We start from the raw sequence: 17045 nt of genomic DNA, 5'->3' as shown, positions 1-17045 counted from the left end.
CCGGGGCCGGTCGATTCTGGCCTCAGGGTGGGAGCCGGCGGCGCGCGAGCTCCACTAGCACGGGGTCACACTCGTGGTGCCCTTGGCTCGGCCAGGACTGACCTAAGGCGTGCGACGACAGCACCAGCACCAGCAGAGGCGAGCGACGTGGAGCGAGCGGCCCGACCAGCAGAGGTGGGCGCAAGTGACGGGCAGGAGATAGGAGCAAGCAGTGCAGGCAGGGCGCGTACGATGGGGAAGAGACGGCGGCAGCGAGGCGGAATGGGGCGCGTGGCGTCGAGACAGATGCTCGTGTGGGAGCATTACTGTTCTTTTATACCTTTACGTAAATAATACTAGACTTTGTTTTTTTCGAAAGATCAATACTATACTTTGTAAGAACGTGTATTGGTAGGATCAACGAACATGAAACTATCAGCGTGATTCCACCGAAGTGTCGTGTAACTTTTAAAGGAATAACTTACTGGTTCTACAACAAAATCTCAATCATCCCGTAGATAGAAATAAAAGTAGGGCCTGTTTAGTAGAGCTATGCTTTACTTGTGGAGTAATTTTTTTTTCTTCAGCTCCACGATCAACTTCATTGGTGGAGTTAAAACTGTTTTGTTAAAAATATTTAGTAAAACAACTCACGGTAGATAAAAGAGTTGTTTATAATACCCTTAATCTTATTTTCTTCATTTACTATACCCTTAATCTTTTTTTTCTTTTCTCTCTTCCTTTTTCTTCTCTGCTTTCTTCCGTACCGGCAGCCCCCGGGCCCTGCGCCGCGGTGGCCGATGTCTTGTCTCCACGGCCCTACATCCAGGTTCTCCGGCAGCCTCGCGACTCCATGCCCCGACACCCCGGTGACCAGCGTCTCCGTGGTCCTGCGCCCCCGTGCCCCGCTCGCCGCGGCTCCATGGCTCGGCGGCGCCGCACCCCAGTAGGCCTCACCCGCGCAAGGGCATTTTAGAGAAGACCGCATGCATCGACAAGAAGCCGAGTGGAGTTTTTTTTTTTTCACTGCCCAGAGAGCAAAAATTGCAGGTGAAGCGGGGCGGAGCGGCTGTCATTCGGACTCGTTTGGTTGGCGACAAAGCGAAGCTGCTTGTAGAGCGGTTCCAGAAGCGCTACCAAGCGCGGCCTTAAGTAGCCTCTAACAAGAGTTTTCATGGTCTTATAAAACTTTAAAAGAATCACATGCATGCGAGATTCCATAATTGATCACTAGTCATGTGCGATAAATATTACACTGCCTCAACCTTGTCACATTCTCTCTGTTTCATTTTAATCGTATCCGTCACACAACGGAAGTCCAAAGATATTTCAGAAAAGTTTGAGCAAGATAATAAGACATGAATACAGGTCAACATAACTCAGCAACGCATACATCAGCTCAGCAGTTAAGCAATAAGGAATACGGCCGAAGATATGTTTGTCAAGCATACAAATACTACTCAAATGAAGCAAGTTCATGGCAGTGCACTTTCTTCAAGGATAACAACACAATTGGACAAGGATCAACAATGTTCGTACTAATAGCAAGAGATATCCATGTACATGAACTCCGTTTCAAAGGCATCACCTAGGCGTTCAGGCGTATCCAGCTCACCTTCAGGAACGCCTAGTTCCCTTTGAAACCATATACATTAAGTCGACTCAAACTAGACAGATTATCAAGGCCTAACAGAAATTAGACAATCATCTTTTTTACAGCTCATAAGACATGGAAGCTGCAAAATAGCATTAGATGAACAAAAGCGAGATTGATAATATAAGCCAGCACTTAAATTACAGGTAGATGGTCTAAGCAGGTGACTAGAGATTCTATCTTCACCCTTCACGAACCACATTAGACAGAAGAGTAGAATATAGCATCCTTGTGGCTCCAATTTCTACTCCAAAGTCTTCATTTCATCTAAGCTGAAACCTGATCAATGTGAAAACAGGAATAAGATCCGAGGGCAATAGAGTAAGAAATTAGAAATTATCTAGCCATGGGCACGGTTGAGGGTTGACGACATATTTTCGTTTGATTGAACTTCAGAACAATGCAGTTATGCCAAAGTTGGGTAAATGTTCTATTAAAATGAAATTAGTGTTAACTCTCACAATTATTAGATCATTTTCTACCAGTGTTGACCTAATCATTTCACCACAAACACTAGTAGCAGAAACAACCGATTCAGCTCATTATGAGAATACAATGGATTAATAATACAAAACCTAGCAGATAAAGTAGACTTCGAAGCCAACAATTAAACAAATAAACCAAACAAAAGATAAATTGGATATGACAGTATTGGCGATTTATATCTCACAATATTCTCGGATACTTCATATCTCACAGAAAGAACTGACACAGAAATGAAAAAATAAAAATTTGAATGATTATACAGAACTACAACCTTTTTGAACAGGTAACAACATAACTTCACCAGAGCAAGGGAAAAGCTAGAATAAAAAGAGAGTTCATGGAAGAGAGTTGAAATTCATCTATAAATTGGCACCTTAGGTCCAACCAGTCCTGATTTCCTAACTAACTTCATAGGCATACTTTCTTTCATACAAATGGACATTACATTAAATGTTAGGAATATAAATGCATGAGTGTTGCAAGTTATCTTACATATGTTAAGTGCAGACAGGAACTTCATAATCTTGAGAACTCTATCGTCAACCACTTCACACTTGATCTCAACTATCTTAAGGTGTTCTGAAATTGCAGTTGATCTCTTCATTGAACTGACACATAGTTTGATTTCCACTTTATGTTTAAACCACTGCAGAGAACAACCGAGCATGATCAACTGTCAACTAATAACTCTACAAAGTAGCAGTTGAGCATTTGTGAAGTGCATACCATGTTGTGGAGTTCAAAACTGAGCTTCTCTAGAACAGGTGAATGTTCAAGAATGCACGCTAGCATGGAAATCATAAGCCACATATCAGTAGCCATTCAGCAACAAGGTCTTGAGATTTGTAAACACAGGGCACCATCTCAAATCTCTTTTAAAAATAAACTGCACAAAGTGCAAACAAAAAAGATGAAATAATCAACACTGTGAACGTATTTGATTCATAACCATAGTTGGTGGCAGTGCATGCAAAAAACAAAGCATCATATATCAAATTTCAACTTGACGACACCTAATACAAAAAGGGTAAAAGATGAAACTTTAAAGTAAAACTATACCATGTTAGATGCAGATTTCAACGCCAAGCTCTTAGCCTCCGATAAACCTCTTAGAAGCACACAGTTGATATTGCCATTGGCTATCACAAGATTCACAATCACAAGTCCAAAAGTAATTTGCATTAGTGCAGCGGTCCCTACACCCCCCTGCTATTTTGACAGATGCCTCAAGTAATGAGGGCATCCCCTCAAGAATGGGAGTCCTCCCCTCAAAATGCTCAAGGCGCAGTGAGGCAACATTTGGGGTGTAAATGTTGATGCGAGAATCAGAGCTGCCTACGGAAAAAATGATGATAAGATGTTTCAGGGACTCGGACACAATCTTGTTGACCGATGACAACTCACAATCCATGAGCTTTAGATGATCCAAGGATGGACAGTTTGTAAAGTTAAGAAAACTGTTGTGGACCTGTACACCAGCGAGCTGCAGCCTCCTTAGGTGTTGGGAGATGAGAGGCAGGTTGTCTAGTTGAAGACAGGGCTCATCCAGACTGCGTACAAACATAGAGAGGCTGAGAACATGAACTTTGCACATCACAACATGCTGGAACCAGAGGTTTACGTGGGACACATCATCATGGCTGCTGAGCTGAGCATTGAACGTGAAATAGCATTTCTCGAGGGGTGAATCTCTGCGGAGGAGCAGCAGATGGTTCACCAAGCTCCGGAGATCCTCCACAGACTCCGGTTGATCTGGGTCGACGGACCCCACCCACAGGCCCGTGGCAGATTTCCAGAGGTGGCGCCATCTGCAGGCGAGCACGCTCGTGCGGATGGCCTCCTCAGACGGCAAGAAGCCAAGGATATGTTCAAGGACTCCATCAGGCAGGGGTTCAATGCCCCTGCTACTGCCAGCGGCCTGCAGCACCCCTCCCTTGGCCGTTTTCCCTTGAGGCATTTTGTCGAACAGCAACCGGGCCTTGGCGCGGCAGGACAAGATACGGTCAGAAGACGCGGATCAGTTATGCTGAGGGCAAACAGACGACAGGCGGCGAGCGAGACGGAGACCTCGCTGGAAGGCTGGTGCCGGCCTCACCTCACTGTCGGCGGCAGCACTGGTCTCGCAGACAGCCCATGTCCCTGGTCGCTCCCGCACTGGCCTCTGGCCGGCTGGGGCAGGCCGTCACCCGCCTCCGCTTTGCTGGCTGGCCGCCCTGCTCCCGGACCGGCTGGCACCCGGCCGTCTGGCAGCCGGTCGCCTGGACGGCTGGACGCCGACGGCCCTGACCGCGCCGCGCCCCAGCTCAGCCTGATGCCCGCGCCGGTGCCGCTCCCTCGCTCCTGCTCTTCTGCTCGCTCGCCCCGCTAGCCCGCTGTCCGGTGAGCAGTGGCCACTAGGGTTTGGATTTGGCCGATTGGGGAGGATTGGGGATTTTGGGCATCGGGGAACTTCGCGAATTGGTGACGCACTTCGGCACTTGTGGAGAAATAGTCCGGGCGATAGCGGAAATCTTAACCGTGCGCCGATGGTTCCCCGCCGCGCAGAGGATTCCTGCGCCGATCTCGCTTCGTCCGTTAGCATGCGGCCCAGATCGAATGATTCTGCTGGACGCAAGATGACTGCACGCAAACTGGCTGGATGCAGGATTCTCTGGTGCGAGCAGGTAGGCAGTACGTGTTTCCTTTCTTTTTTTTTTCTTTTTTGTTCATGTGGTTTTACTTTCACTTTTTTATTTTTTTTATTTTTCTATTTTTTTTATTTCTTGTTTATTTTCTAATTATATTTTTTCTTTTGATTCATGTTTTTCATTTTTAATCTTTCTTTCTTTTTTTTTCTTTATATACTTTTTTCTTTTTCTTATTATTTTTCATTCTTTTTTTTTCCTATCCTTTGTATTTTCCGTGCATCAATTTATCTTTTATTTTTGTTTTATGTGAATTGTTATTATTTTTTATTTGTTACCTTTTACTAACAATTAGTCTAATTATATAAAAAAATTTGTATTATAAAAGTAGTTACATTAGATTTGTATTTACAAATCCTTTCTAACGAACAAATTGTTGTTCCTATAAATTATGTAATATAAGAGAAATTATAGGTCAAAATATGTTCTTAAGACCATACTAAGTCAAATCACACCTTATATTCGGGGATGGAGGGAGTATGTTGCACGTGTATATTTCAAATGCTTTAGCTGGTTCAAACTGAAAGGATCTGGCAAGTGGCCTAGAGGGGATGAATAGGTTTTTTTCTTAAATTTAATCAACTTCACGAAACCAGTCAGAACGCGGAACCTCCGGGTATGATCACAGAGGTTCCGGGGCGCGGAGGTTCTGGGATTGAGTGTGGAACCTCCGGGATCAGAGTATGAAATCGATCTACTGCAAAATTTAACGAATGAAAAATAGATCGAATGTAATACCAGCTTTCTTGGAGAGTGTGTTGAGCTATTCAAACAGTCAGTTGCACCTAGAAGATGAGGAATTCGTAGATCGGATGCAAACCCTAAAAATCAAGTCAAATCACAAATAATAGTAACAACAACAGCAATCACAGAGGACACGAGGATTTATCCTGTGGTTCAACTCGCCACAAAGGCTTGTCTACGTCTACGTTATTGAGGTTAGCCACAAAGGCTATGGGGTCTCTTTCAACTCACTCCTCTTCTCCAACCTATCACCAAGGCAATGGATTGGAGGGTTCCACTAAGTCACAAAAGGGTAATACAAACGTCCCATTACTCAACCACAGTGGACTGGGAGCTACCGGGTGACCGCTAGCCATCTAGAAGCCAAGCTCTAAGAGAAACAAACATAGCAAGCGGCTAGAGCTTCACCAAGTGCACAACAATGGAGGATAAGGATCTTCTCGAGCTTTCTCACACTCTCTATAGCTAAATCCCTCAAGAAATCACAAAGATTTGAGCAAGAGAGTTGGGAGCACCAAGCTTGGAGAGAGAGCTTCTGTTCGTCAGGAATGAAAGGAATAGAGAAGATAACCGTTGGGGGCGAAGATGTATGGTATAAATACCACCCATGTCACCCATAAAACGGTTGGGTCTGACAGACCCCGAAGCCTCCGTGTTTGAGCACAGAGGTTCCGCGCAGGCCAGAGCAGATAAGAATTCAGCTCGGCTGGCTTTCTGTGGCTGTGATTATTTGAGATGTAGATAGAGTTTTGAGCACTTGGTTCTCCCCAGCACACCATTAGTGTCCCCTTGATAGTACGGCTTGTCCTATGACTTAATTTAAAATATAAAATAAATTAAACTAGCTCTTGGAGTCATTGCAAGCTATCCATTCGAGTTGGGGGTCTCCTCCTTTGTTTCTTTGCATCCACGATTAAAGATATGTTGTCAAACACTTGTCAAAGCTATTAGTCCTTTAATTATATGGTCAACATCACCAAAACCCACTTAGAGCTAGATTGCACTTACACAAACGTATGTAGCAAGTCTTTTACCTGGATGTTGCATATATTGCACTGCCTATACCTGCGTTGCAAGTGTATGTTTCAAATATTTCAGCTGTTTCAAACTTATGTTGCAATTATTTTATCTGGATATTGCATATATTGTAGTAGGCATACACATATGTTACAAGCATATATTCTAAATGTTTCATCTGTTTCAGACGTACAGACATACGTTGCAGCAAATGTTTCATGTTGTAAGTGTTCCATGAGCAAACGCAAGAAGTGGGCATAGGCGGAGGTTGTCACCACGGGCGCAGAGCTCCCATGTGCGCCTAGGAAGTGAAGTGGGCGCGGCGGCCCCCATGTGCATGCGCAGCAGCAGCGCACGGCGGCAACAGTAGCAGCAACGCGCAGCTAGGCGCTCCCACAACGTGCGGGCAGGTGGGCAGGAGCTGCGTGCATATGCGTGGGCGGACAGGAGGCGCAGGCACCAGGACACGGCGGTCCGTCCAAATATCCGAGCTAGCCATGAGGTGAACTGAATGCTATGCCGTATGCCCGTATTACCGGTAGCCCAGTACTACACTTATATCTATCATGTACATTCCATTTCCATATATGTATGCCAATAGAAGAGGGAGAAGAAGCAAAAGGTCTGTAGCCACTGAAAATGGCTGCTCTCAGTTTCCTGCTTCTCAAAGGAACAGCCATAATCTGGCGGCTTCCGATCCTTCACAACATGCCATCGGTATGTTGTAGCGATTATTTTTAAAATTTCTTTTAAAAAAAGATTTAAAACATTGTCCACGCCTCACCACCTTGGTATCTTTGTTGGGCCACCAAATCTTTAATGAATGATATGCTAATTTTCGGTTTCCACTTCTCGGTCCAAATTTTGCTGTCACCCTATTCATGCATCATTCATTCATCGGGCATCCCAGTGCCCGGACGTCCAACGCGAGCGCTACGTCTGGACGCCGCTCCCTTTCCCAACCCCCCTTCACCCCACCCCGCGCAGAATCGGATCCCAAACCGCCCACCCCCTGCAGAATGGAATGAAATGGAATGGAACAGGTTCTGGACACCGCTCCCCTCCCCAACGCACCCCGTTCCCCCACCGCGCCCTTGTCCCAAATAACACGAAACACTTCAAGTGTAATATCGCAAACATATGGAAAAACTATGTTGTGCAACATTGGAATATAAATACTGCAACACAGCAAAAAAAAATGTAGTGCAACATCGAAAAACATGTACTGCAACATCGGAAAAATATGTACTGCAACAACAAAAATTATGTACCGAAACATCGAAAATTATGTACTACAACATCGCAAAAACATGTACTACAACATCGAAAAAATATGTACTACAACATCAAAAATTATGTTGCTGCAACATCGAAAATTTATACTACAACATCTCAAATAGTAGTACTGCAACATCGCAAAAACATCTGTTGCAATGACCCAAAAATTCCATTACAACATTCGGAAATCATCTGTTGCAACATAAAAAAACCATTGCAACACTGGAGAAATAACAAAAAAGCGTACAAAACAGCCCCTAACCCATCACCTTCGAGCTCACTGGAGGGAGGAGGGAATAGGACCCTAGAGCTCACCAGAATCCTAGCCACCGCCACGTCCCTCAGATCCAGAGGAGGTGGAGGAGGAGGAGGAGGGCTCAGATTCAGAGGAGGAGGAGGAGGGCTCAGATCCAGAGAAGGACCGACCTATCTCGTCGGAGCCGCCACGGTCGTCCTCGCCTTCGGTCGGGGGAGGGAGGGAGTGAGCGCGGGCGGACAGGACGACAGTGAGCTGGCGCGCGGGCGCGACGGGGACGCAAGCACGCCCGGAGAGCTGTGCGGCAACGAATGGGCGCGGGGGAGCGGAGGGAGGGGGGTCACGGGCGCGGGGGAGAGTGCGGGTGGAGTGGGCACGGGGGAGCGGAGGGTGCGGGGGGGGGGGGGGGACGGGTATGGGATCGGAATAAAATGGGATGCGTCGGGCGCGCGAGTTGAGGACGGACCACCTAATAGAATCATTATCGTTCATTCATTCCTAAGCTGTTTCCTTTCTGGCATGCATGTTTGTTCTGTTTCGTGTTGGGCTTTTCGTCTCATTAGTTGGCTTCGGTTCGGCCCATTTTATTAGTTTTCTTCCTTCCTTCCTTTACTTTTTGTTGCAGACTTGTGTTAGCTTGCTACGGACTACGAGAGTGGATGTGCGTTCTAGATGAGAGATATTTAAATGTATGGCCCTCAAAATAACGTGTCTTTCTTTTATGGTAGGTTTTTTTTGAACTTACCTATAAGGCTTAAAAAGCGAAATTCTCTTACCTGTATGGCCTTCCGTCCGTTTCTGGCACTTAACGATGTTAAGTCAAGGGTAAAATAACCATTTTACCCCTAGCGAGAAAACAAAGCATACGTTGGGATCACATATAGCAAGTGAATTCAATATGCATATCACAAATCAAAGGTCGAGCCTTCTTTTGATGCGTGCACTAAACTCTACACTTTGTTTTTCGCTAGGGTTAAAATGGTCATTTTACCCTTGACTTAACACCGTTAAGTGTCGAGAACGGACAAAAGGCCATATAGGTAAGAGAATTTCATTTTCAGGCCTTACAGGCACGTTAAAAAAAAGGACCATAGAATGAAGATACCTTATTTTAAGGGCCATACAAATAAATATCTCTTTAGATGAGATGGCATGGCTTTGTTGGTGTGCCTACTTGTGGCTGATATATTTTCTTTTTCTTAGTTAGAAAAATGGGCAGCTCCAGATCGGCAACAGTCCATCTGAAATTTTTCTGAACTTTAGATAACAACTTCTTTACCTGCACAATAAATATTAATAGCTAAACGTTCAAGTGATAAAAGAGCGCTCGTGATAAAATCCGGAAAAGCCTAATAAATCCCCATGTGTATGATGGTAAATGGTGGACTGGTAGGGAATTGTCAACACGCTTGTCCCCACGCATTGAATCATATTAGTATTATGCAAATAAGAAATTTCGTGTCATGTACTCATGTCTTTTCATAGCATTAATGAAACGCAAATACATGAGACCGTTTTTCCAATCTGGCGGCATATGACGACGACTGGTCGAGAAATTGTGGAGATACCATTCAACCAAAACGACCAAGACATTGACTGCAGAAACCGATGCCACCGAATAAGATGAACTGAACGGTGAATGCTATGCCGGTACTGCACACATTCACATACATTCCCAATAGAAGAGGAAGAAGAAACGAAAGGTGTGTAGGCGCTGAAAATGGCTGCACTCAGGTTCCTGCTTCTCAAAGGAGCAGCCATAATCTGGCTGCTTCTGATCCTGCACAACATGCCATCCACTTCCTCCCTTCAAGCTAAGAGATCGAATGCAAGTTGCATCGCGAGTGAGAGGGATGCACTGATTTCACTGAAAGTCAGCTTATCAGATCCTATGGGCCGACTCTCATCATGGAGAGGAGATGATTGCTGCCAATGGAAGGGTGTCCACTGCAGCAACATAACCAGTCATGTTGTCAAGCTCGACCTCCACGGCGAAAATTTTTACTGCCGCCCTGCATATTCTATAGCTGATTCTGCCTACGCACTGGGAGGTGAGATGAGCTCCTCTTTAGTTGGATTACAGCATCTGAAGCATTTAGACTTGAGCTGCAACAACTTCAGTAGTGCAAGCATCCCAAACTTTATTGGCTCCCTTAAAGGTCTTGAATATCTTAACCTTTCCTGTGCGGTATTTGGGGGGAGAATACCTCCACAGCTTGGTAACCTATCCAAGCTCGTCTATCTTGATCTTAATTCAGGTTGTTCGGGCTCTCCATACTCGGAGAGTCTTTCATGGTTGTCACGTCTTTCCTCTCTGAAGTACCTTGGCATGAGCTTCACCAATCTTAGCAGCGCAGTAGACTGGATTCATGCAGTTAGCAGCCTTCCTTTACTAGAAATTGTTCATCTTGAAGGCAGCGATCTAAGAAACACAATTGGCAGTCTCATACATTCTAATCTAACTACGCTGCAAGTGCTTGACATCCAAAGGAACTCCTTTCATTCTGCAATTTTCCCCAATTGGTTTTGGCATATGACAACATTGACTTATCTTGACCTCTCCGCATCTGGCTTCCATGGTCCAATTCCTTATGAGATGGGAAATATGACATCACTTGAGCAAGTACACATAGGTGGCAACAATATTACAGGTTTGATACCACCAAATTTGAAGAACCTGTGTAACTTGAAGGTTTTGGATCTCTCATCAAGTAATGTCACGGGTATTATAGGTGATTTGATGGAGAGGTTGCCAAAATGTTCATGGGACAAGCTATACTGGTTGGATTTTTCTTATAACAACATTGGTGGGAATTTGCCTACTTGGTTAGAGCCTCTAAATAATCTGAACTACTTAAATTTGTATAGAAACTATATCACAGGAACTTTACCATTGTGGATAGGAGGGCTTCACAATTTGACTGTACTAAATCTTGGCTCTAACCGCTTGGTTGGCGAAATATATCAAGAACATTTGGAACGATTGCCAAATTTACAAGTATTGCAAATGTCTGATAACTCCTTTTCCTTGGTGGTACGCTCTAATTGGATTCCTAAATTTAAATTAGAAGTGCTCAGTCTCAGGTCCTGCCAGCTTGGACCTGCCTTTCCATCATGGATTAGATGGCAAAGGAGTATCAGTGTTCTTGACATTTCGAATGCAACTATAGATGACAATATACCTGATTGGTTGTGGGCAATACTTTCAACAGCTACCTTTTTGGACATGTCAAAAAACCGACTACGTGGTACATTACCAACAAATCTTGATGAAATAATGCCAGCAGGAGGCATGATTGACCTTAGTAGTAACAGAACTACTGGTCCAGTTCCACGTCTTCCTAGGAACATACAGTATCTTGACCTCTCCAGGAACAATTTATCAGGTACATTACCAGCTTTTGGAAACCAGACGTTAGATACGTTTGCTCTTTACAACAATTCAATTTCTGGAAGCGTACCATCTTCATTGTGCCTAGTGCCATACTTGTACATATTAGACCTATCAGGAAATATGTTATCAGGAGAGCTGCCCACTTGCAACAGAGATTTTGGCCCATTCAGATATATGGCTGCACTTAATTTAAATAGCAATAATTTTTCTGGAACTTTCCCGTCAGCTCTTCAAATGTCCCAAGAACTAGTATTCCTTGATCTTGCATATAATCAATTCTCTGGAAATTTGCCAGCATGGTTAGCAGATAAGTTGCCATCCCTTGCACTTTTACGATTGCGGTCCAATAAATTTTCTGGCAATATTCCTGTTCAACTTACAAATATTCAAGGGCTTCAGTATATGGACCTTGCATGTAACAACATTTCCGGTCAAATACCTGAGTCCATAGTGAACTTGAGTGCAATGGCTGACACTTATGGATATAGTCATTCCCTTGATCAGCTTGAATCATTTGGAATGGGCTACGGGTATACTTATCATGCTATGACTTTCTTTAAAGAAACCATATCAGTGCTAACAAAAAGGCACCAACTAGAATTTTCTCAAGGAATCATGTACATGGTAAATATTGATTTATCATGTAACAATTTGACCGGAGAGATTCCTCAAGGCATTAGTGCTCTGGTTGCTTTGAAAAGCTTGAATTTTTCTTACAATCGTTTGAGCGGGAGAATTCCCAGTAATATTGGTGGCATCGGGGCATTGGAGTCCCTAGACTTATCACACAATGAGCTATCTGGACAGATCCCTTCAAGCATATCTGCTCTGACATTTTTGAGCAGCCTCAACCTCTCGTATAATAATCTAAGTGGAAGAATACCAACAGGGAATCAACTTCAGACACTGGCAATTGACGACCCAGCATCAATGTATGTTGGAAACATTGGCTTATGTGGGCCTCCACTCCCAAATGGTTGCCCTGGAAATGTAACAAATAATTCTCCAGCTGAGCCTAAGCAGCATCAGGACGATGGGTTGATGAACTCCATCAAACTGAGCATGATTTTCGGCTTCATCGTTGGTCTCTGGGTGGTCTTCTGCATTATGTTGCTGCATAAGGGACTAAGGTACTCCTATTTCCTCTTCATTGATTACTTGTGCCACAAGGTGTGTGTGCATATGATTGTCACTTGGAACTCCTTGGTGAGAAGGTAATAGTTCTCAATGCTTTTTAACTAGTGGCGGCGTGTATAAAATTAAAGATCTATGTACTTGCAGTGTGTGTTTGAAGCACCAGTGGATGATGCCATGATAGTTCCCTCTATATGTATTACTTGTTGTTTGTACTGAGGCACCAATGTATCAATCAGTGATGAGTCCGTCTATATATATCCAAGTGCAGTGTTTGTTGAGTCAAAATATTAATTATTTTTTTTTCATAAGCACGAACTTCCATTTTCTAAGTTCTCAGTTAAGATTGAGCTACAACTGTATTTTACTCATGCAGCACTCTAAAACTGTGTCTTTGCTTAAATGCATTTCAGTTTAGTGGCATTTGCCGTAGGACATTGTAACATCCAAAAATTCAAGAAAACCGTGAACAGACATCCGACATGATGCAAGATTCTTTAGAAACTTTGCATTGTGGTTGCCTGAGTTTTGCTCCAAAGTTTAGAATGTTGTATCCTGCTGCCACCTTGCCATATTTTGCACAGATTTTTTTTATCATCCTTGAAGATTTATCAAAATGTACTAGGTTATCAGGAGGTACCATCTTAAATTTAATCTTTCGTTCGATTTCACCAACTCCAGGTCTCTCTCCCTACTCTTCCGTTCCGAGCGATGCAGCGCTCTCAGGTGTTACCAGACTGTAGTTAGGCCCATTCGGCACCACTGTGTAGCTGGGCTGGCGTGTGCGTGTTCCTTATTGTGGCCCCTATGCCTCCGTCTCCCCCATCAGTTTGGTTGGTGTGGACACCTGATGCGTGTGCGTGTTGGCCCATCTGTCAAAAGGGTGGTCGGGACGGAAATCTTCCGGTCCGAACACCGGAACCGCGCGCCGAAGGTTTCCTGCGCCGATCCCGCTTCGTCTGCGCTTCCGCCGCTCGCTCGAACGAGACGGCCCATTAGCATGCGGCCCAGATCGAATGATTCTGCTGGACGCAAACTGACTGCACGCAAACTGGCTGGATGCAGGATTCTCAGGTGCGAGCAGGTAGGCAGTACGTGTTTCCTTTCTTTTATTTTTTCTTTTTTGTTCCTGTGGTTTTACTTTCACTTTTTTCTTTTTTCTATTTTTCTATTTTTGTTTATTTCTTGTTTATTTTCTAATTATGTTTTTTCTTTTGATTCATGTTTTTCAGTTTTAATCTTTCTTTTTTTTTCTTTTTTTTTCTTTTTTATCCTTTTTTTCTTTTTCTTGTTATTTTCTTTCTTTTTTTCCTATCCTTTGTATTTTCCGTGCATCAATTTATCATTTATTTTTATTTATGTGAATTGTTATTATTTTTTTATTTTTTACCTTTCTTTTATTTATTTTTTATTTTTGCTGTAATTGATTAATTTGTTTTTTTTATTTTATTTTTTGTTTTTATATTTTTACTCTTTTTTGTTTTGTTTCTTTTTTCCTTTTGTCTTTATGTTCTCTATAAGTTTTTTATTTTCTCTTTTACTCTAATTAATTATTTTATTGTTCATGCTTACTTTTTAAATCTCAGTACTATATAAGATGCTATGATATTCACGTAGTATACAATAATGTTCTATGATGTATTTTTGATGTTCACGTAGCACAGCGCCTATATGCAGGTAAATCATTTGTGCAACAAGAGAGGACAAAGGTATAAAATAATCTAGAGAGCACCTCGGTAAAGAAATAATCTGAACTATTGTTACGTGTATCCTGTAAGTTACTTTTCATAAGTATAAAGGGACCAACAAGAACATGTAATGTAAAAAATAGCAGCATTCATAGAACCAAGCCCGTAGATACTGCCAAATATTTTGAAAAAAATAGTCTATGAGTTTCAGAATTCATCAGAGCCAACGGCATGACCATTTCATGTCCCCAATTTTTAATAACCCCGCAACTGAACTGAGGTACTACATGGAGTAAGCAAATTTAGAGCAGGAACCAATGTTGCTGGATTGGTAAAGGGCAAAATAGTGGTTTCTTGTTGAAGCAACTAATTTAAAAGGCAATCAAATTCATAGACATATGAAGAAACATCTGAATAGGCAGTAAAGGCACAAACAGACCATGCGGATAAGAACATCTAATCGTATCTAAACACGACCGCAAAGCAGAAATCGTGGTTGATGACCGTGGTTTTTTAGAATGGAACAGACTGGCTAATTCTTGTTGAAGCAACAAAGGGCAATTCGAGCAGCACAACGAAGGCAGTCATTTAGAAGACAAACAGGCTCACAAACGCAGGTTAACAGAAAGGAGCACCTAAAAACAGTCTGTGTTGGCTAGACTGGGAAAACAAGAAGCAGGGGACTGGCCAGCCCTGCAACAATGACAAAGGCGAACACAGCTGTGACAGCGACGACTCAGTGGAAAAATATAGGCTGAAGAAATGAGTGCAGCCATGTGGAATCGATCCATGTCTATATACAAAGACTAAACATATACAATGTAACAGGAGTATATGTTAGTTGATCTCCACCAATAGGTCTATTGGGCCTTTATCTCTGTTCCCTGATCGGGGGAGCCCAACCCTAATCCAGTTGGTGGGCCCCTGTCGCACAGCACACATAAAAGGAAGGTGGGGATGAGGGCTCGGACTACGAGGTTCACTGGAGCCGCCACACCCACCTAAAGAAAACCCTAATCCGATCTAAAGGCCGTGCTGCCAGCGACGGGATGTGCCCCACCACCGCCGTCGTTCCACTGCAGCACCACCGACGTCTTCTTCACCGTTACAACGGCGTCTACCCGCTGCGGTGCTACTGTCCCAGGCGAGTGGAGAAGCCCTAAAGGAAGAGATCGTCTCCGGATCTACGGTTACACACAGAGGTACACATCATTCGATTCTAATAATGGTATCAGAGCCGGTTGCCTCTGTGTAATCCTAACCTTAACCGGGTAAAAGCAAAGAAAAAGGACCAGGGGTGGCGGATGTCACTGGAACCCGGTCACCACCGCCACCGCGTGGGGGAAAAGAACAGATCCATTCGGATCAGAGAAGAGATAGGGCCCTCAGCTCACCCTAACCCAAGAACAGAACAGATCTAATTCGGATTTGGCCGAACCCTAAGACCTAACCCTAACTCGCATGGAGGAAGGGAAAAAGGAGAAAGCCATTCGGATGAACTCCAAAGGGAACAACCGAATCGGATGAATCAAAAGAAAGAAAAGGAACCCCAGACCCAAACCCTAATTCCCCACATCAGTTCGGATAAGAGAAAATCAGATCCAAATCAGAGTAGGGGAAAGGGGAAGAAAGGGAAGGGAACCGATTCGGATGGTAGATCCAAAGACAAATCAGAGAAGGGGAAAAGGGGAGGGTCGGATTCCAAACCCTAGATCTAAATCCTTGTTCAGATAAGAGAAAAGCAGACCCAAATCCGAAGAGGGGAAATGGGATAATCTTGGAGAACTCGAATCAAACAAAAAAAAGGAAAACACGAATCGGGTTCAACCGAACCCTAACCCTAGATCCCCTTTTCGGGTGAACGAGTGAAAAGAAAAGAAAGAAGATAGAAATCGAATCCGAAGGGAGAAGAAAGTCTACCTCGCCGCGCGTCGGATGTCCCTTCGCCGGTGCGGGAGAAGAAGCCGAGCCAGGGAGCTGGCTCTCCGGGCTCGGCCAAGGGGGCGTCGTGGCCAGGCCGCTCGACGGCGACGTGCTCACCCGTTGGGGAGCACGCGCGTCGGCGAGGGGGCCGGCGACGGCGCCATGGTCGCTGCTCGCTCTCGCTCGGTATCCTCTCGGTGGCTGCGGGTGCGCTGAGAGAGAAGAGAGCGGTGTAGATGGAGAAGAGGAAAGAGCCGAATGACTCTAGGGTTTGGAGGGCGCGGCCACGGGCGGGGTTTTGTTCTCCCTATCCACGCGCGCGACCGTCCGATCAGAACGAACGGCGCAGATCAACCGGGCCGCCTTTCGGCCCAGGCGGGCGAGGGCGTGAGGCCACTTTCCCGGCCCAGGCCCAGGTTGCGGCCTGGGCGCGGGTGAGCGCGTGGGAAGGGCGCGTGCAGCTGTGGGTCGTGGGCCGTTTCAGGCCGAAACAGTAAAGAGCAAGAGCCCAATTTTGTTTTTTTTTATTTTTTCTAGGAAATTGAATATGCAAATTGGCTCAAAAGAAAAATAGAAAAGTAATTTTTTCCTGTGGGTAAAATTCAAGAAATTGAGTAAGTACATTCTCCAATGATTTTGAACAGACGTGATATTTAACCGGAGAAAAGGAAAGTTTTTTCAGTAAATATTTATTTCCTAGAAATTGATTAATGGATTAAAGGAAATAGAAAAAGCAATTTTCCCCGTGGGTAAAATTCAAGGAAAAGAGAGTTTTTCACAGCCAAAGAAGTTGTTTATTCTCCAGTTA

General features: G+C 44.2%; 1 protein-coding gene and 1 long non-coding RNA gene across 2 annotated transcripts; one reads left to right on the top strand and one right to left on the bottom strand.

Annotated features, from left to right (window-relative positions):
• Positions 1–1491: 1491 nt before the first annotated feature.
• On the bottom strand, positions 1492–3003 carry LOC136481624 (uncharacterized). Its single transcript, XR_010764799.1, has 3 exons — positions 2846–3003; positions 2612–2765; positions 1492–1912 (listed from the first exon to the last, which is right to left on the bottom strand). It is a non-coding gene; the product is annotated as an uncharacterized lncRNA (long non-coding RNA).
• Positions 3004–9768: 6765 nt separating this feature from the next.
• On the top strand, positions 9769–12866 carry LOC136483587 (receptor-like protein EIX2). The gene has a single exon (XM_066480706.1). It carries the CDS (start codon positions 9819–9821, stop codon positions 12708–12710), a length of 2892 nt encoding a protein of 963 aa, XP_066336803.1. The 5' UTR covers positions 9769–9818; the 3' UTR covers positions 12711–12866.
• Positions 12867–17045: the final 4179 nt, after the last annotated feature.

Source organism: Miscanthus floridulus, chromosome 9 (genome assembly GCF_019320115.1).
Source record: "Miscanthus floridulus cultivar M001 chromosome 9, ASM1932011v1, whole genome shotgun sequence".
NCBI classification, from domain to species: domain Eukaryota; kingdom Viridiplantae; phylum Streptophyta; class Magnoliopsida; order Poales; family Poaceae; genus Miscanthus; species Miscanthus floridulus.
Note: the sequence above shows the minus strand (reverse complement) of the source record. Positions and strands in the feature narration are given on the sequence as shown.